The sequence below is a fragment of the Echinops telfairi genome, unplaced genomic scaffold (assembly GCF_000313985.2).
Source record: "Echinops telfairi isolate 266 unplaced genomic scaffold, ASM31398v2 ScPeMD7_7469;HRSCAF=8507_0, whole genome shotgun sequence".
Lineage (NCBI taxonomy): Eukaryota > Metazoa > Chordata > Mammalia > Afrosoricida > Tenrecidae > Echinops > Echinops telfairi.
Genome location: NW_022111372.1, coordinates 32741877 through 32762031, shown reverse-complemented (window position 1 = coordinate 32762031; position 20155 = coordinate 32741877). Strand labels below are relative to the sequence as shown.

Sequence of the window (20155 nt, the reverse complement as noted above, 5' to 3'; positions counted from 1 at the left end):
GCCATCTAGCTGAGAAGCAACAAAGCCCACATGGAAGAAGCACAGCCTGTGTGATCATGAGGTGTCGATGGGATCAGGTATCATGCATCAAAGAACAAAAAATCAAATCATTGTGAATGAGGGGGAGTGCAGATTGGGGACTCAAGATCCATCTGTAGGCAACCGGACATCCCCTACAGAAGAGTCACAGGGAGGAGACAAGCCAGTCAGTGTGCAGTGTAACAATGATGAAACATACAACTTTCCTCTAGTTCCTAAATGCTTCCTCCTCCCCTCCCCCACTATCATGATCCCAATTCTACCTTACAAATCTGACTAGACCAGAGAATGTACACTGGTACAGAGAGGAATTGGAAACACAGGGAATCCAGGACAGATGATCACTTTAGGACCACTGCTGAGAGTGGCGATTCCGGGAGGGTGGAGGGATGATGGATGGAGGATGGGGTGGAAAGGGGGAACCAACCAATTACAAGGGTCTACATAAAACCTTCTCCATGGGGGGGTGGACAACAGAAAAGTGGGTGAGAGGAGACAGTGTAACGAAAGTCGAACAGTGTAAGATATGACAAAATAATAATTTATAAATTATCAAGGGTTCATGAGGGACCGGGGAGGGAAGGGAGAAAAATGAGGAGCTGATGCCAAGGGCTTAAGTGGGCAGCAAATGTTTAGAGAATGATGAGAGTAATGAATGTACAAATGTGCTTTACACAATTGATGTATGTGTGGATTGTGATAAGAGTTGTATGAGTCCCCAATAAAATGATTTTAAAAAAATAAAATGACTTCATTACATGTCAACACAGAGAAGATATTTTATGAAAAATAATTAAAATTGTAAACCAAAAAATATTTAGTGAGAGAAGCAACATTATTTTATGCAAATAAAGAGCTATGCTCATCCCTTTCATATCTGGCTGAATGCTGACATCTGTTTCTCCCTTCAATCTGTTGCAACCATAGTCTTTTGTTCAAAGTATATAAAGAAAATCTGACATCACAAAGACGTGTAGTGGGAACAGTGAGGAATACTTTATTGCTATTCAGATAATCATGGATATTCTTCTTTGATGCTTCACAGAAACTGTGCAAGAGGTGGTTTCTTAAAGATGAGTTGCATCATGGAAATCTGAAGTGTTACCAAGAGACTTTCATACTCTGCTAAATTAAAATCCATTGCTGATCGCTTGATTGGCTCAGCACATTGGCATGATTTTGTATCATTGTAGATTAGTCCTTTGGAAAATGACTGACTTCACTGAGTTATGTGGATCGTCCCAGGGTAGAGCAGAAGATTCCTCTGCACACTGGAAAAATGAATGTGAAAAAGTCAACTTGAATCTTAGTATTTTAAGGAAAACAGTTTTGACATTGAAGATCAAACTCACCACAAGTGGATCTGAAGGGTACTCAGGAATCCCAGATGCAATGAACTAAGCAGTTGTTCTCGAGTAAGCCCTGGCCCCTGGCCACTCCATGTGGGTCTAAGTAGAACTGTGCTCCTTAGAGGTCTCAGACGTACTCAAACCACCAATCAGTTTTATAAACTCCCTTAGTTTTGCTTGTCAATGCATTAAGGACAGGATCCTTGTATCACTCATTAAAGTGGGGGGGGGGGGAATGCTTCTTCCTCTTTCAAGAGTCTTATTTCTCCCCTCCCCGCCATCGTCCAGAGCATCTATCCCACTAAGTACAAGTGGTCATTCAAGCCCATGGCACCAGGGTGAAATAGTCTGCACAGACAATAGTTCTTTCTGTGTCACCTGTTATGTCCCCAGTGCTTGTTTTCCAATCTGCACTACAAAAGAAAGCTATAACAATTACCGTTGTATCAAAAGAGCTACTTGTATGACTGTTTTAGATTTGTGAATTTGGGGAAAGATGCTACAAAATCAATCGCACGGATTAACAGATTTGGTATGCTATAAGCACAGCACTACGGAGCATTTCCTCAGACCCTGCATTTCCTAGATCCAAGCATGCGCTCCTTTCTCATTGGACGGAATATTCTGCAATCGCAGGAGACCGATGTCAAATGGTGCCTTCTCTACACAGTCTCGCAAGAAGGCTTTCTTGATGCTCTCATTTCTTTTCCCATTATCAGCCTAAGCTTTGTCTTTCTTCCATTGCCCTTGCCACCATTTCCACTGCATTACAGTATAAATTCTTAGCACTAACTTGGCAGAAGTCTGTGATTTACGATGGGAGCTCTAAATCCATTTTGTCTCTCCCATACATTAAACCTTCAATTAATTATTTCTCTTTTGTGTTAAAAAGTTAACAGTTATATAGACTTATAATTCATATAGCATGCAATTCAATCGTTTAAACATGTTAATGAATTGTGTGATCATAACTACCACCAATGTCAGAATAGTTTCCTCTTCCTTGCACTCTTTATGATTAGCTTCCCATCTGCCTCCCCCACTTCCCCTGCCATAATCCTGAAATACTATTAATCTGTTTACTATTTTATAGATTTATCTATCCTGGATGGCATAGAAATAAGATATACCAAGAAAAGAAGAAGGAAAACTATCCAAAACAAAATAAAATATAGGAAAATTTATTGTTCCTTTGATCATTGCATGGTGTCTAGTCATGTCTCTATTGTGTTACTTGCCTTGAAGCCTATTTTCTCAGAGAGTAATTTTGCCATTCGGGCTTCTTTCTTTGAGTTTCAGTCGATTTTTGTCTTTCTGTTTAAGGTGTGTCTTGTAGGCATCTTGAAGATGGGTCTTCTTTTCTAATCCAGTCTGCCACTCTCTGCCTTTTCATTGGTGCATTTAATCCTTTTATATTTAGGGTCATTATTGGTCTATGGAAGTTCATTGCTGTGATTTTGTGGTTTGTCCTTTTGTGTGTGTGTGTGTGTGTGTGTGTGTGTGTGTGTGTGTGTGTGTGGTTTATTGTATCTCGGTTCCTCCTCTAGTTCTGTGCTGCTTTGAGTGCTGCTTTCACCGTCTTGGTTTCTGGGTGATATTGTCCTATATGATATTTTCAAGTTTGTCTGCCATTGTTGATAATTCTCTGTCCATAGTGATCCATAAATTTTGTTCATAACACTGGTTGTATTTTTACTACTTTCTTCATTTTCTTCTTGTCTAGAAATATTCTTTATGTTTTCTTATTTGAGGGATAATTGTGCTGGTATAGGATTCTTGGTTAGCTTTATTTTCACTCTCTCAGAATTTGATATATGTCACCCCATTGTCTTTTTGCCTGAGTGGTGTTGCCAGTTTTCCTCTGTGGGTGATTTTTCTGAACTTCCCTTAGCTGCCCTCGGGATTCTCTCTAGTTCCTTGAAATTGTAGAATTTGACTATCATAAGTCACAATGCTTTGTTTTTGAGGTTCCTGCCAGCTTCTTAAAGAGTTATTTCATCTTCCTTAGTGATGTTAGATAATGTCTCATACTATTTTCTCTGTAGTTTTGTTTTCTCTTGTTGAGGATCTGCATGAGACAGAGGTTGGTGCTCTTGACAATGCTCCTCATCACTCTCGGGCTTTCACTGGGTTCCTTTGCTGTTTTGTTGCTTGTTTCTCTTGGTTGTAGTCTGAGCCAATGGATTTGAGCTTGCTGATATCATTTTCTTTTCCTTCTATTTCTCACCTATTAACATGAGGCCGAGTTCTGTAATCCTATTTGTCTTCTGGGATCTCTTTTGATGTAAAGTTCCTAGGTTTCAAATCTTTGTGTTATTCTCATGAGTATTTCCCATATCTCTGGAAGTAACTTAAACATCAATCTTCTTATTTAGATTTCTGGCAACTCCAAGGCCTCTTTTTCAGAGTCTTCCATTGGGTTTGGGTAATTTTAAGTTATTTTTGTTTGCTTTTCTTGATTGGGGGGGGTTGAATTGTGATAGGCTGCGGTTTCCATGGCATCGAGAGGTGCAATTATTGGTGGTTTGTGAGCTGCTGGGTCATATAGGGGTGGTTGCCTATGATGTGGGGGAGGTCTAACAAGAGCCAGAAAACATCCAGGGGAGACACGTAAGCAGGAGAAGAAGAAATAAAAGAAAAGAATAGTAATAATAATTGTAATAATAAACCTTCCAATTAGACCAAAAGGTTTATTTTTAAAAATGGGTAAATGTATTTTCAGAGGGGTAATAATAATTAATAGGTGTCATGGTAACACAGTTCATAAGGAAACTGAGTACAAGAGGAGAAAGTGATAATGGGTGTTGCATGAGAAAAGTGTAAACAAATAATCAGACCCTAAGCAGAAGATTTGTGTAAATATATATTTAAAAGACAAAAAGACAGAAGGGAAGAAGATGCAAGAATAAAAAGAGTAACAAAAAATTTTGAATGTGCAGAACAGAGAAGGATAAGCAAAGGACGGGAACATGGCTTGGGTGTGAATGCTGGAGTCCTGTTGCTATGTCGGCGTGGGCATGGGTATGTGTCTGCTCTCAGAGTAACAGGAAAAAAACTGGTTAAAAGAATATAATCATGGTCTGGGTGGGTTTGCTTTGGGAGGCGTACATATTCACAGGGGGATATGGGGCACATGGGAGAAGGAAGTAGAAGAGAACAAGGAAAGAAATGAAAAACTATTAAAACATACCGAAAACACAAAAACCAAAGGGGAAAATTTTAAATAAGTAAAATAAATATTTAAAGCCACCGTTTAGATGAAGATTCCTGTTTCTCTGTGCTTGCGATTGTATGCACACAGCAGCACATTGGAGGTGGGCTATGTAGTAGAGGAGACACCAGAGAAGAAAGTAAGAAGAAAGGGAAATGCCAAAAATGTTTCTGGAGTAGTGTGGATATCTGCAGCAAGCTGCCCACACGGTCTACTATCCACACAGGGCCCTTAGAGGCCAGAGAGGTAATTTCCCCAGAGCCACTGAATTCGTTCTATTAGTCAGCACTGTGAATAGTCTTGCTCTCCAGCAGCATGCCCTCCTCTAGCCATGGAAGAGAATGGCAATCTAGCCCTTAGGGACTTGTCTGAGTATATCATGAGTCCTATCCTGACTGCCTTGGTTGGAGAACCCCTGAACCAATCTTGTAAGTCCTACTAACTTGCATAATGTACATATGCCAATCATGGTCCCATTCCTGTTTATGTGGCCCTGCCTGCAACTATAATATATTGACCTGACCCCAACCATGCTTTTGCGACAGCTTCCCTGATATTATCATGTCCTTTTTAAGTGGTCAGTTTTCTGTAAATCCATGGACACCTTTGTGGTCTGTCTCCATGGTCTTCTTCATCTGGATGAATTATCTTTGTCTTTGACTTGGTCTTGTTGTTGCCATGTTTAAGACGTGATAACTGTGCCTCTATAAATTATATGTAAATCTTGGATCTCTTTTCTGTCATACAACAAATGTACCATGATTATTTTGTACTTCTCTTATCCACTCTTCTTCTAAAGTTGTTGGGGCCAAGGACTGTATCATTTTTATTCAACTTAAAGGCAGGGCTACCTCAGAGGTTTAATAGCTTCTAGGAGCCTCTGTGTTGACTTAGAGATCCAGCCTTTCAATTAGCCACTGAGCTGAATACAATAAGCATTCCAATACTCAAAGATTCCATTCATCTTTATGTCCTACTTCAAGGACTACCACAATGGCGTACTCTTGCTTTGAACATAATAAGTAACAGTGAATGACTATATAGCAATTTCTATGATCCAGGTGCTATTCTAAATAAAAGCTTATATATATTTAGTCGCCTGCTCCAACAAAAGTTATAAGATGAAGAAACTAGGGCACAAAGGGTGTAACCTTACCAAGATCACATATATAAAAAAATAACAAAAAACCCAAACTGAGAATTACAGAGTAGAGCTGTTCTATGTCTATCCAGATGGAAGCAGACTGCCTGATGTTTCTCTTGTGAAGCAGCTTGTGGGTTCAAACTACTAAATATTCTGTTAACAGTCCAATGCTTAACCCATTGAGTGTCCCAGGTTTCTAAGATGACATAGTTAGTAAGTAATAAAGCTGGAACTTGACCCTGGGTTGTCAGGGTCCTGAGTCTGCCCTATTAACTGCTTTATCACACTGGTTCTCCAACTTAATATTTATTAAACTAAATCAGGTAAAATTTTTGAATCTCCAAGCCATCATTTTTAGTCCGTTTTTACAAAATTAATTATTTGATACTTATAATGAAACTATGAAGTGGGCCAAGAAATCTTAACATCATTTGAATGATGAGGAAATTGACCCATGCCAGGCACACCCAGGGAGTTAGTTGCCTGATAAAAGCAAAGCCAGAGCACATCATTTTGGTTTCTATTCTTTCCCTTATATTGCAAATGGTTGTGGTAAGAATCTCATCATGTAACCAAGGCCAAGAGTCCTAAGGAGCCTCATAAAATCACTATTCATTTATAAGATATCATTGTACCACTAACTAAATCACACTAAATTGAAGACACAGAGGAGTAAAGACATGACCATGTGTAAAACATAGACATTTATCTCCACCCAATGTAAACAAATTCAATTTGTTAGGACCACAGATACAGACAGAATTTTGGATTCTCATCAATGAGCGAATAACCCAAATCAACTCAACTGTTGTGTAGGTCAATTTTGTGTAGCCAATTGTCTAGGTCAACTTTGACTCACAAAGACCCTGTAGGACAGAGAACTATTCCTTATGGTTTCTGAGACTATAGACCTCAGGATGTGTAGGCCCATGCTTAACTCACAGTGCCACCAGGGTTCCTTTGATGAGTAAAAAAATTTTAAGCCAAAAACACACATATAAAGAATATTGTTATAAAAATTAGGAGCTCTATGAGCATTATGGAGAATTTCTTTATTGATTTTTTTTCCACTATGTAACATGACCTCAACTAGTCCTAATAGCCTCATAAAATCATTTCTAAAATATCATTGTAGCCTTAACTATATCACACAAATTTAAATAAAAATTGGATACTCAAAATTATCATTACAGAAAAATAAGTAAGGTATCCATTACTGCACTTTTTCCTGTATATTTTACTTTCAATAAAAGACTTGGCATTTGGAGTAAACACACACCTCTGATAGAGAGTACTGTAGGTGAGGACAAAGTAGAGAAATAAATTGGGGAAATTCAGCTAGTGAGAAGAGATAAAGCCTGCTTTGTATGACATAAATGCTTTATATGCCATAAATGATATAAGACAAACAAATATATAGTCAAGTACAGTATATGAAACATTAAAGAAGAGGTAATGCCTGTCAACTCTATCATCTAACTCAAAGAAAGCCAGTCTGTCATGAGTCAAGGCCAACTCACGGTGGCTCCACATAGGTCAGAGGAGAGCTGTCCTCCCTGGGGTTCCCAGAGGCTGATTTCTCAGAAAGACATAGCCAGGTCTTTCTTCAGAGCAGCATCGAGGAAGACTCCCATCCCAGGCTTTCAGTTAGTAGCCAAGCTCGTTAACCACCTGCACCACCCAGAGGCTCCAATGCAAAGCAAAGTGACTGCGCTTAGCACCTGAAGGATTCCAGGATCAAAACCAAACTCACTGCCATTGAGTTCATCTGACCCAGAGCGACCCTCCAGGACAGGGTAGAACTGCCCCGGTGCGTTTCAGAGACTACACCTTTATGGAAGTAGAAAGCCTCATTTTTCTCCCACAGAGTAGCTGGTTATCCTTATGGTTAGAAGTCCAACTTGTAACCCGCTACACCACCAGGGCTTCTAGGATACATTTTCAAAAGAGTTGTTAGATATTGGAAAGGATTACATGGGGAAGTGACAAAAATCCTTCTCTAAGAGTCTTAGTAAAAGGAAAGAAAGAAAGAAGGGAAGAAATGACACAACAATAAACATTCCTCAAGGCAGCCTAGTTCTGAAGGGTAGAAATACGTGTCTTCACAACTGACATGAATGTCTGCTATCTAACACAATGGGCTCCAGATTCCCGGCCCACCCCAACCCCCCACCTCTCACCCTTGTGGATCCACCTGCATACACACCTTGGACTGAAAGGAATGCAGAGCCATCCTGGTCACTGTTCTGAAGGCTGCATTTGATGTGGCCTGCATCTCTGAGTTTCACATCATGGATAATCATCTCAGAGATGAAATTGCCATCCACTTCATAACTGGCAGAGGTGAACCGTTCGTTTGTGATGATGGGCTCTTTGGGAGTGAGGCTCAGAACCACTGTGTTGTTTAGCGCCCACATGATGAGCTTCCAGCCCGGTGACACGGTGCAATTGAAGCGAGCCTCTGAGCCCTCCAACACTGTTGCATTCTTGGGGCCTTCTAGGATTTGATAGCTGGATCCAGAAGCTAAAAGGCAACCAAAGTTTCAAGCCAAGAAGTGAGTCAATCAATATAAACCAACTGTACAACTTAAAACTTCTGGGTTGACCAGTTGGAATCCCCTGCAGTTTCACCTAGTAACTCAGACTCTATATCCTACTGGCCCAACACGAGGTCTCCCACCGGTAGATCAGAAACCTCCAGGACCACCAGGACATCTTCCCCCTCTACCATCTTTCTTTCCACCACCTAACTTTGTGTTGCTGTGATGATGGGAGCTATGCCACCAGATTTCAAAGAGCAGTGGTGTCACCATTGTGGACAGGTGTCAGTGGAGCTTCCAGATTAAGACAAACTAGGCATGGGAGGTGGGGCAAGTTCTGATAATCTACTTCTGAAAATCAGCCATTACAAAATTAGAATATATTGCCTGATATGTTCTTCCCCCTATGTTGGAAGGCACTTCACAATAGCTGACGACAATCGATTCCACCACAGAGGTCATCTGATGGTGTAAGAGGAAGTGTGCCTCCAAATAACTACTGCCTCCCTCCTTAACTTCTCAATTTATATGGTCAAATTGTAAGGCCAGTTCTAAAATAATCGCTTTCTAGCCCTAAAACTTTCTGGGGAGGGACCAAGCTGATACACATTAACGCTTCACCTGCTGTGTGAGTCTGGGTACTTTAGAGAAACAAATCCACAGAAACTCATATGTATAAGAAAGAGTTTTATATAAAGGGTAAGTGCACATCAAGAAAACATCTCAACCCAGAGCTTCCCAAGCCCATAAGTTCAACATTAGCCCATATGTCCAACACCAATCCACAAAGTCCTCCTCCATCTCACAAACACACACAATGATGCCGACTGCAGGAGGAAAGCCGAATCAGTGAATGTGTAGGCATCTCAGTGCTGGCAGGGGTCTCCACATAGCTGCTCCAGCACCCAGGGCTGCATCGGGGTAAGTCCATGTGGCTTCTCCTCAGGGATGTCTTGGAGGAAGTCAGCCTTGCCAGCTGAAGCAGAGAACTGGCTAAGGCAGCTGCACCCTGATCCGACCATCACAAAATAAGAGACCCAAGAACTAGAAAGGCGAGGCTTACTGAACCATTTATCCTTCCACCCTTCAATGAACCCCACCTGTGTTTATCAGCCAGGTTAAACGAACAATAAACTAACTACCTCACCTGCATACCCAGAATGCTCTGTCAGAACCTGTCGATGGAGAGAATGAACTACGTCACAGAACACAATTGTAGGGGTAAGCAGTGACAGGTGGCTCACACAGCAGCCGGAAGCAACAAAGGAGGCTAATCTAGTGTTTCTGACAGCAGGATTTCTTTAATAGTAGAATTCTCTCTGTCACAAGTGACAGCCTAGTTCAACCTCATCAAATGAAACCTGTGTGCAGCCACCACCCCTGTGTCAGTTGGGGAATATGTACTGCTAGGATGCTCAACAGATTTCAGAGGCACTTCCAGCTTAAGATAGACTAGGAAGAAAGTTCTGGCAACCCACTTCTGGAAAACCTATTGATCACGAAAGTCAGACTAAAGACCCCAGGAGTCAGCGGTTGGTGGGAAGGCAGCTGATCACTATTGTCTTGTTTGTGGGCGCAGTATAAAAACTCTAAACTAAAAATCCACTTAGCTTGGGTCTTATCCCTTACCCTTAACTTTGGACAAGTCCTTTTGATCTAAAAATCCCTTTGATCTGAGTTTTTTTTTTTAAGTGTGAAGAAAGGAGGTAATTCATTATTCCCTAGGGAGGCTAGGCCCTGTACCAGCTCAGCCCTTTCCATGAATTCTGAACTGTACTTTCAGAAAAGGGGGGAAACTAAAGAAAAAGGCAAATCTAACCCCAGAGGAAAGAGACCAAACCTACTCTCCTGCTCCATGCTATAATAACAACCTTCTCCCCAATCCTAACTACCACCCACCCACGGCATTGAGTTGATTCCAACTCATAGTAATCGAGCATGACATAGTAGAACTGCGCTATAAGGTTCCTAATGCTCTAAATCTGCACAGAAGTGACTGTCACATCCTCCTTCTATGGAGCTGCTGCTGGTGAATTTGAACACCTGATCTTTCCATTAGCAGTCAAGCACTTCAACAACTGCACCACCAAAGCTCCCACAGAAGGACTAACCAGAGCTGACAAAACCCTTCTAGTGCTGTGTAGGGTAAATGCAGAGGTGGGTGAGTTCCAGGGCCTCCAGGCCAAAAAAAAAAAAAAATCAACATAAGAAGCTCACCCACTTGAACCCACAGCTCCTTTCTCTGCTCAATGAGATAGTGAAATTAGTTCATGCCTGAACACTATTCTCTGAAACCAGCATTTTAAAATCCCACAGTTAGGAAAATTCCTTAGACATAACCCAGAACTTTAAGAGCATGAATCTTGGGACCTAGAGGCTGAAGACTATAGTCTCAGGAGACCCAAGTTCAATTGGTCAATGCCATTGCTCACAATGACAATGTTCTGCATCCTACTTTGGTGAATAGTGACTGGGTTCTTAAAAGCTCATGAGCAGTCATCCAAGGTACAACTATTTTGGCGTCTCCCTATCCAGAGGATATAGAAGATAAAAATCAAAATTAGTCCAACGGACCACAGAAACATAAGTCTCTATAAGCCTGAGACCAAAAGAACTAGATTGTACCTGGCCATCACAACCAACTTCTACAAAAAGGATGCAATTTGAAGGTCCTGGATAGAGTCGGCGTGGGAGTGGGGGTGCAGAATAGAAAACAGAACCCCCAAATGTGAAAGAGACCAGAATTATTGGTTGTATAGAGACGAATAGAACTCCCAAGACTGTGGCCCTTAATCACCCTCAGATTAGAATCATCAGCCACTTAAGATCACAAGGGAAGCATTGACTCAAGAAAAGAGGGTCAGGAAAGGAGGAGGGATGGCCACAGGAAGCACTGGGCGGAAGTGGGATAAGTGACAGTCCCTTGAGGGGATTTAAAGGGGCGATTGTAAACACCATGTGAATAAATTCTTACATGTAAAACTGATGACCTGCTCTGTAAACTTTCACCGAAATCACGATAAAAAGCTAAAAAACAAAACAAAACACAGACTGAGGAGTCATAAAATCTACGCAAGCCCCATATCTTGCATGGCAGTTGGTGTTCCAGACATTGCTGGGATTAAGCTAGAAGGAGGGCAAGAGCTACTCCCAGGGGAAACTCTAACTTGAGTGTGGCTTTCACCTTCAAATTAAACACACACGCACAGTTGCCCTAGTCGACTCCAACTTATGATAACTCTTGGGATTTCAACAGTTGATATGTCTGAAGCAGATTATGAGGTTGTGCTTCCAAAGCACCGCTGGCTGGGTTCAAACTCTGAGCCAAAACGTCAAGTCCTGAGCACTCAAGTCCTCTGAAAATGTCACCTACTACAACCACAAGGAAACTCTCCTTCTGCTGAACCTCAAGATTAAGAAGTAGTATTTCTGGCAATGTAAGTATCGGACCACTTCTAACACTGTCTAATTTCTGCTACCGGTCTGTGCAACTCTGCCCCACAAGAACAAACATGAGATCGTTGTAAATAAGACCTTTAATCAAACAATCAAGTACTGCAACTCACAACTTCCTTTTCCTCTTTGCCCTTCTTTTTACTGTGTACAACATGGGGACAAGTCGGGTGTCAATGCATCACCACCCACACCCTTGCCTCCACCCAGCAATATTCCCAAGTCCCCAGTTTCGGAGCCACCTAACACCAGCTCCTAGTCTCTGCTGTCTACATTGTTTTCTTTGTAGGCAATATCCGCTGTAGGCAATATCCGCTTGCAAGAATTTGTTCTTGTGATTACAGTAAATATGTATGTAACAACACATTTGCAATTTCAACATTCCTCACATCTGCAATTGAGTGACATTCATCGAATTCCTCATGTTGTACAAACATCATCATTATCTCTTTCTAATCATCCTTAACTTTCCTATCGGTGTTCCCCAAGCAATGATTCGTTTCTCCCTCCCCCTCCTCTCCATGTCTGGTTCATGAGAGCTCATATAAGTGGTCCTTTTGTGTTGGCATTTCATACAGCATGTTTTCAAGGTTTATCCATGCTGTGGTATGTGTCAGGACTTCATGTCTCTTTACAGTTAGGTAAAAATAGTTTAAGAAGTCTTGGTGTCGCCTGTGTTATCATGAGGTGTCGATGGGATCAGGGATCGGGCATCAAAGATCCAGAACAAAAATCATATCATTGTGAATGAGGGGGAGTGCGGAGTGGAGACCCAAAGCCCATCTGTAGACAATTGGACAGCCCCATACAGAAGGGTCACAAGGAAGAAACAAGCCAGTCAGGGTGCAGTATAGCACTGTTGAAACATACAACTTTCCTCTAGTCCTTTAATGCTTCCTCCCCACCCCACCCCCACTATTATGAACTCAATTCTACCTTACAAATCCAGCTAGACCAGATAAGATACAGATAAGAGCTGGTAACACGGGGAATCCAAGACAGATAAACTCTTCAGGACCCATGTTGAGAGTAGCAATACCAGGAAGGTAAGGTGAAGCTTGGGGGCAGAAAGGGGGTGGGAGGATGGGGAAGGAAAGGGATAAAGGGGAGATGAGATCAAGGAGTTCAAAAAGAAAGAAAATGTTTTGAAATGGACTGTGGTAGCAATTGCACGATACTGCTTGATGTGATTGAACTATAGAATGTTATGATATCTGTAAAATGATTTTTTAAAAAGATTTACAATCTCAGGAACCCACAGTTCTACCCTGTCCTACAGGGTCGCTGTAAGTGAGAATTGGCTCAACAGCAATGGGGTTTTTAGATGCACATCAGCTTCCTTTCAGCTTCACACTGCCCCACACTCTGTCTTCTGTAATTTATCAACTAGCCAACCCTCTCTAGCCTCTACATAGCTCTCTTCATAGGCAGGCACTCAACCTGAAGTACCCATCCCATTTACTACCGTTAAGCCTCACCTGCTAGAGGAGTTGCCTTCTCTTCAGGGAAGCCTCTTAGACCATGCTCTTTGGGTTATAAATTCTTCTACCTGAGGTTCTGAAAGCATTGGTACTTCTTTGACACAGTTGTCACAGTGCTGATTTTATATTGTATTTAGTGTGTCTATTGAAGACATCTATCCCCACTTCTAGGCCCTAAGCTCCTGTTGCTCAAAACTTTCCTAGAACTGGTCAAACTAGTTGAGTCACGGCTGATTAAATGAAAACTGCAGACCTGAATCCCATCCCCCACCCCAACCCCACCCCCAATCCGGGTGATCCGGAGCACTAATTATATGGGAAACGCCATGGATTGACTCCCTGCCGTGGGAAACTTGGAAGAGGCATGGCCAGCCTTTCAGGGCCTGACCTGTGATGTTGGACTATTGGCAGGACTGCGGAGAGCAAGCCACGCTCAAAGCAGCAGCCCAGTCCGCTGCCATCTTTCAGATGACCACCAACCTTTTCAATTCAATTGGTCAAGAGATTCGGGTGGCCATGCACATGTTGTCCTTGCTTTCTCAAAGGGAAATTAAGTTTCTATTGGGCTTTAACCCATCATTCTTTCAATACCAGTTAGCATTCCACTTCACCCACATTTTAAAAGTCTGGGGCCATTGTGATGGTACTTCATCTGCTTGGCAGGAACAACAGCTGGTTTCTTTTTAGCCTAGTGATGGCCAGGAAGTAACATGTGTCCCTTGCAATGGTTGGGATTTATGTCATCCAGACACTAGATGAAGGTAAGGGTGGAGCTCAACTTATCAATCAGGTCATAAAAAATATCAGATCATAGCCTGATGACACGGCCTTGGGGCACATGGCCTTTTGTACAAGACAGAGACTCTGAGCAAAGCCGAGCCCCTTCTTGCCCTTTCACCTTCTGCTGAATCTGGATCCATCGATCTCCCATTGTGTTGCCTGCCCATCCCAGGAGCCCTCAGCAAACTTTACATTTGTTTACCTCTGCACCCACCAGCCTGTGGTCCTCCTGCTTCATCATCCTGTTTCCCATTTATCAGCCTTGCAGCTCCCGAGTCAGGAGAAGCTTCAAGCTTACATCTGTCGAACCAGACTGGACATATTCAGTACTATAACTATGGAAGCCTTTTCCTGATAGAACTTTCTTTCTACTTACATAGACATCACAACTGCCACTGGTTTTACTTCTCTAGAAAACCCAACCTAACACATCAGATCAGCACTTAGCAACTACTCAGAGATCTGTGGTTCTATTTTTTAACAATCACTGTTGAAAATCCTGTGGAACATAATGATATCCTGGCACAGATGGGGTTGCCCTGAGTCTGAATCATCAACTTCAGGACAATGTTATTTTATTTAGTTAGTTTTTGCTTTTGGGGAGGCTCTGTTGTTATTAGCTGCCCTCAAGTCAGTCCCCAATTCATAAGGACCCTGTGTACACAGAACAAAGCATTGCCCAGTCCTGTGCCATTCCTGTGATCATTAGCATATTAACCACTGTGATCCATAGAGATTTCATTAACTAATTTTTTTAAAGTAGATCAAGAGAGCTTTCCATCTAGACCATCTTATACTGGAAGCTACAGCGAACCTTGGTCAACATCATAGTAACTTGCAATTTTCCACCGGTAGTTGGTAGCTGCATATGAGGTATATGGTCTGAGATTTGACCTTAGCTCAGCAAGAACTATACTGCTGAGCCATTATACCACTATCCATTAAACCAGGAGCAACATATACTAAATTACTGATGAGGTTTAGAATATGGATTAACTTCTGTTCGATTATGACGCTTTAATCAATGAATTTTTTTAAATCTTGCCTACAAGAAGTTTATGTTCCCAAGAGGGAAGGCAGACAACAAATTAAATCAATAGACTAGATGGTCCTTCATAGTTGGCAAGAGAAAATAGAATAAAGGTGAGTGTGTGTGCCTGGGGGCATTAAGGTAGATGATCAGAGCCTGGGTCTTGGAATGTTGTCTGTGAACATGAAAGAAAGGAGAACATGTGGATATTGGTGGGAAGAGCATTCCCAGCAGAGTAATGAGATGCAGAGGGAGGAGCCCTTTGGATGTACCGTGAGTTACTCTTAGGACATTCAGAGCCAAGTCCACAAGTGGAGGTGACCCTACCCACACCCAGACTTTCTAAAACGAAGCATCAAAAGTAGCTCACTCCCCAAAATGGACCCTGATCTCTCTGCAACCTCTAAAATTTATCCCCAAAGACTCTTTCCTCCTGAAATAACCATCGGCAGGCCTCAGACCAAAGCTATCCCTCCCCTCAAAATAATACTTAAGGCTCAACTTTTGCAGGAAAGAAGGGTGTCAGAAAAACAACAGACCTGAAATCAATTCGCTTCCCACTTAAACCCACAAGAGTTGTTTGCAACCAGCAACTGTGGTTGAAACAACTCCCTAGGCCACCATGTCCCTAAATGTGTGTTGAGCGGTTCATTAGCTCTGCAATGAGTCTGTGAGGAGCTGTTTTCTTCACCACTCAACAAATGCCTTTCAAAGGCCTGGTATCACGCATCCTCATGGAGCAGTAGGACAGCTGTCTGCCCCAGTGGACTCCTCTTGCGTCCTACCCAAAGAACATTTCATCAACCCTCCCATTAGCCATACCTGCCAGCCCAGCCAGGATGACCAGGAGCGTGGGGATGCCTTTCCAGAGGTCCTCCATCTCATTATTTTCTTCCTCACCCTGAGGAGAGAAAGCAAACAGGTATGAGTCAAGTACCATTCAGAGATAGGCTGCACCCCTACCAGGAAATGTGAACAGTTTAGATAAGCACCATGTGATCAGTCATCATGTGATTAGCAGTATCAACCTCACCGAGGGACTTGGTTAAGAAAGCAAATTCTACGCCCTTTATGTCCCCATGTGTGTCAGAGTACAATTGTACTCCAAAGGGTTTTCAATGGCTGATTTGGGAAGTTGGCAAGACTTTCTTCCAAAGTGTCTCTGGGTAGATTCCATCCTCCAACTTTTGTTTAGTACCCAACCACAGTAGCCATTGGTATCATCCAGGGACTCACCCACTGCCATTCAGTAGATTCCATAGCCACCCTAAGACTATTCATCTTTAAGAGAACAGACAATCTCATCTTGCTCCCAAGGAGCAACTGGTGGGTTTAAACCATTAAACTTGTGGTCGGTAGCCCAGCACTTACGCCACAGGGCCCCAAAGGGATTCAGATCTCCTGGATCAAAAATGGGGGGGGGGGTAGTTCCATTACTCTGTGGGTTAGTAAGTTCTACAGATGATATTTGTACCTGCTCTGGTTTGAGAATCACTGAATTCAGTGATCTTACCTTCTGGGCCCATTGTGGGATATAGGGGGCCTGTCATTACCATGGAATTATTGGCCAAGATGTAGAGAGTGAACTGACTTGTATTCATTATAAGCATGATGCTTTTTGATCAAGGATAAAAAATTTGTCTTTAATCTTAGCCACCGGAGTTTACACTCTCAAGAAGTGTGTCTCAGGAAGACACACAACAAAATAAATACAAGAGGACGTAAATAAGTTCATAGACAATTGAATTTAAAATCTATTGGAATTGTTCCACAAACTTAAACTTTTTAAAGTTCCCTAGGAGAAGGTGGCCCAGGGTATGGATAAAAATTGAAGTTACTGATAATTTTGAAGAAAGAAAGGAAATAATGTACATCAACAAAGAAAGATTTTACAAGACAATTTTGTTGTTAGTATTCATTTATTCTATTTCAATATTTCAAAGTGCCCTGGTGATGTAATGGTTCTGCATCGGGCTACTAACCCCAAGTTCAAATGTTTGAAAACACCAGCCCCTCCTCTGGATAAAGATGGTGCTTTTTACTCCCATAAGAGTTATAGTTTTGGAAACTTACAAGGGCAGTTCTGCCCTGTGCCATCAGGTCTCTGTGAGTCAGCATTGACTCCATGGCAGTGAATACATGCTTGCAATATTTCATTTAAGCAATCAGCATCTGTATTTCTCATATATCATTCTATGATTAATGTTGATACTAAACATTACTATCAGGAGCCCTGGTGGTGTAGTGGGTTATTGGTTGGGCTGCTAACTACAAGGTCAGCAGTTTGAAAGCACCATCCACTCCATGGGAGAAAGAAGAGGCTCTCTACTATTGTAGAGTTCTCAGAAACCCACAGGGTTAATTCTCCCTTCTCTATGAGTCACAATGGGTCGAAATCAACTCCACGGCTGTGAGTCTGGATTTTGGGTTTGGAGAAATTTCGAAGGATATGGTTTGTTAGGGGAGGAAGTCCATGGTCGGCAGGGTGGAGGTGGGGGGAGGCAGACTAAGAACTGTCTGCAAAACCAGAAGCCATTTAGGCCCAGAAAAAGGCTTTCATTCCAGCCATTCTTAGATCTCACAGATATATAGCACACAGGGACCTGGGGCTAGTATTTCAGGTAATGTCTTTGACATCTGCACAGATATCACAAGACACAGGGCCCCAAGTGGGATTTTCGAATGTATCCACATACTCATTGTGGTCACTTGTCTTCTCAGAGACAATTCTGACTCAGAGTAGCCATACAGATTGTACTGCTCCCGAGGGGTTTGTGACTGTGATCTTTATATGAGCACGTCATCAAGTTTGCTTTTCCTTCAAAGCCCCTGGCTGGGTCAGAACTGCCAACCTTTCTGTTAGCAACTAAGCATTTAACCTTTGCATCACCAGGGCTCCTATAAGACACACAAAAACTAAAACAGTCATGAGAAAATAACCACCACAAAAAAAAACCCTCATATGAGTTGAAAGAGTTGATACACACAGGCCAGTGACAACTTTTTCCACTGAAGCACGTTACTGAGTGTTTATAGCTTTCTAGAGCCATCTAGAGTTCCCCTCCTCTTCATTTTTCTGGTTCTCAAAGCACCCAGCCAATAACTGAAAGGCCAGTGATTTGAATCCACTAGACACTCTGTGAGAGAAAGATTCAGTTTGGGGAATTCTATGGGGCTGTTCTACAGTACCCTCCAGGGTTGGATGAGCCAGAATCAACTCTATGGCACTCGTTTGGGTCTTGACTACATGGTAATAACTCGTGTGCTTGCTTCATGGGGACCCTAATGGGAGGTCATTTGGAACCAGTGCAGAGAATCCCTGAAGACTGCTCCAAGACCATGTTGCACTGCAGTTGCACACAACCTGAGGTAAGTTAAGACCCTGACTAAATAAATCATTTACTAATTTTCAAGTTTCAGTTTATAAACTCTACCAATAAATCACTCTATCGGTCATCTGGAACAAGAAGCTACCGCAAAGGACCAGAGAGGTTAAGTCACCTAGTTATAAAAAGGTTATTATGCATCTTACAGTAATGAACAGAACATGTGGAATAGACCCTAACAAAATAGTAGCAATAAATTAAGGTGGGTTACTAATCACTAATAACCAATTTAAGGCATGTCAGGTACTAAGCAGAGATGATTAAACATATTAAACACCCCTTGTGGCCATTGTCCTCACGTGAGATTCATATTGATTATCTGTATGAGAAAATAATTCTGTTTCTGAAGAGTCCAAAGATTTTAACAATCAGAATTTCTGCGCAGTGTGGGAACACCTTGGGAGCTGATTCCAACCCAAACCATCTCTCTGAAATAAAACAGCACTCACACTCCTCCTACAGCCCAAAGATCCAGTTCTGTGTCCCCTGACATGTGGGGCATTGGTTTTACCTTGGCATGGCCTGACAAAGGACAGGCGGTCTTAGAACTTCCATAGGTTTCACAACAATTTTAGCTTCTATAAATATATCTCATTAATGGGAAATCTTTATAGAAAGTAAAATTGTAGATGTGTCACTTAACAGTGTCCAAGGAGGAACGTGGTAATAGCATAGCAAGTTTTCTATCTCCAAGTCCTGGCCCACAAAATTGTAGCACAGTCTCTGCGACATGTCCCTGAGAGCAAAATTCACTGCCGGCCAGAGAATGATTACATTATACATCGCCCCAAATATCTAAACGCTCAGAGTAGCTAATTTTTAACTTTGTAGAAGTTACGGGAAAATAGCAATACCCTCCCTGGAAAAAACTCAGCCTAAGGCTTCCTCAGAGCTAAAGCTTCCTGGTCCGGAGGGTTCAGTAATCAGTTGGAGGAGGCCCCGATTTCCTTGTGGATCAATCAACCGACTAGACAAGCCCCCGTGCAGGAGAGGGGACAGCGAGAAGCTTACCTCTGGCTGTTGATCTCTCAGGACTTCAGAGGAAGCATTCCATTTCCAAAAGGCTCCTTGCTTGTGTTCTCTCTCGACACAAACTCCAGAGCAAATTCCTGCTGGCCCTTAGAAAGTCCCAGTCTCCCTTAACCTGTGTACGGACAGCACCTCATGACATTTTTCTGTCACGTCACTGGCTGGGTTATAAATAAAGGTGTGGCCTCTGCAGCAGGCCCCACACTCCAGGAAGGTGTAAGTGCCCCAGAGGAGAATATTTCCTCAATAATCATTAACCAATCCCAAACAGGAGCTGCAGACCAACCGGGGCGGAGATACCAAAGGCCTCAGGGCCCCAACTGTCCTCCAAGCCAGCCTCTTCCCCTCATTCCTCCCTTGAGACTGCTTCAAGTCCCTTAGAGCCGGGTACTTCTCAACCCCCCCTTTACCTGGTTTTTCTCATTCCCAAAGAAACAGGAGACACACAGGGGGGTGGGGGCAGGGGCTGGACGTGATGGATGGCCTCAGATAGCCTGGCTGACCTTGGTCCCTCATTGCCTCCAGCACAGACCCAGAGGCTGGTAAAGCCGGTTCTGTCTCCTGCCCAGGCACCTACACATTCATGAAAACAGGTTTTTTTGCAAGGAAAAAAACAATCCTAAAAGTGAAGCCCTCTGGAATCCACAGTGTCATTTTCTGTGGAGCATTATTACATGAGAACTAGGGTCGAACGTGGTAGTCCTCAGGCCACT

General features: G+C 42.5%; 1 protein-coding gene across 3 annotated transcripts in view; it reads right to left on the bottom strand.

Annotated features, from left to right (window-relative positions):
- IGSF5 (immunoglobulin superfamily member 5) overlaps positions 1-19572 on the bottom strand; it is a 75213-nt gene extending 55641 nt beyond the window's left edge. For all 3 annotated transcript variants that reach the window (XM_045284830.1, XM_045284829.1, XM_045284831.1), the window contains exons 1-3: positions 19425-19572; positions 15850-15928; positions 7950-8267 (exon numbers count right to left, since the gene is read on the bottom strand). In XM_045284830.1, the coding sequence (XP_045140765.1) occupies positions 7950-8267; positions 15850-15907 (376 nt within the window). In that variant the 5' untranslated portion in view covers positions 15908-15928; positions 19425-19572. The remainder of the gene's footprint in view (positions 1-7949; positions 8268-15849; positions 15929-19424) is intronic.
- Between the last annotated feature and the right edge of the window lie 583 nt (positions 19573-20155).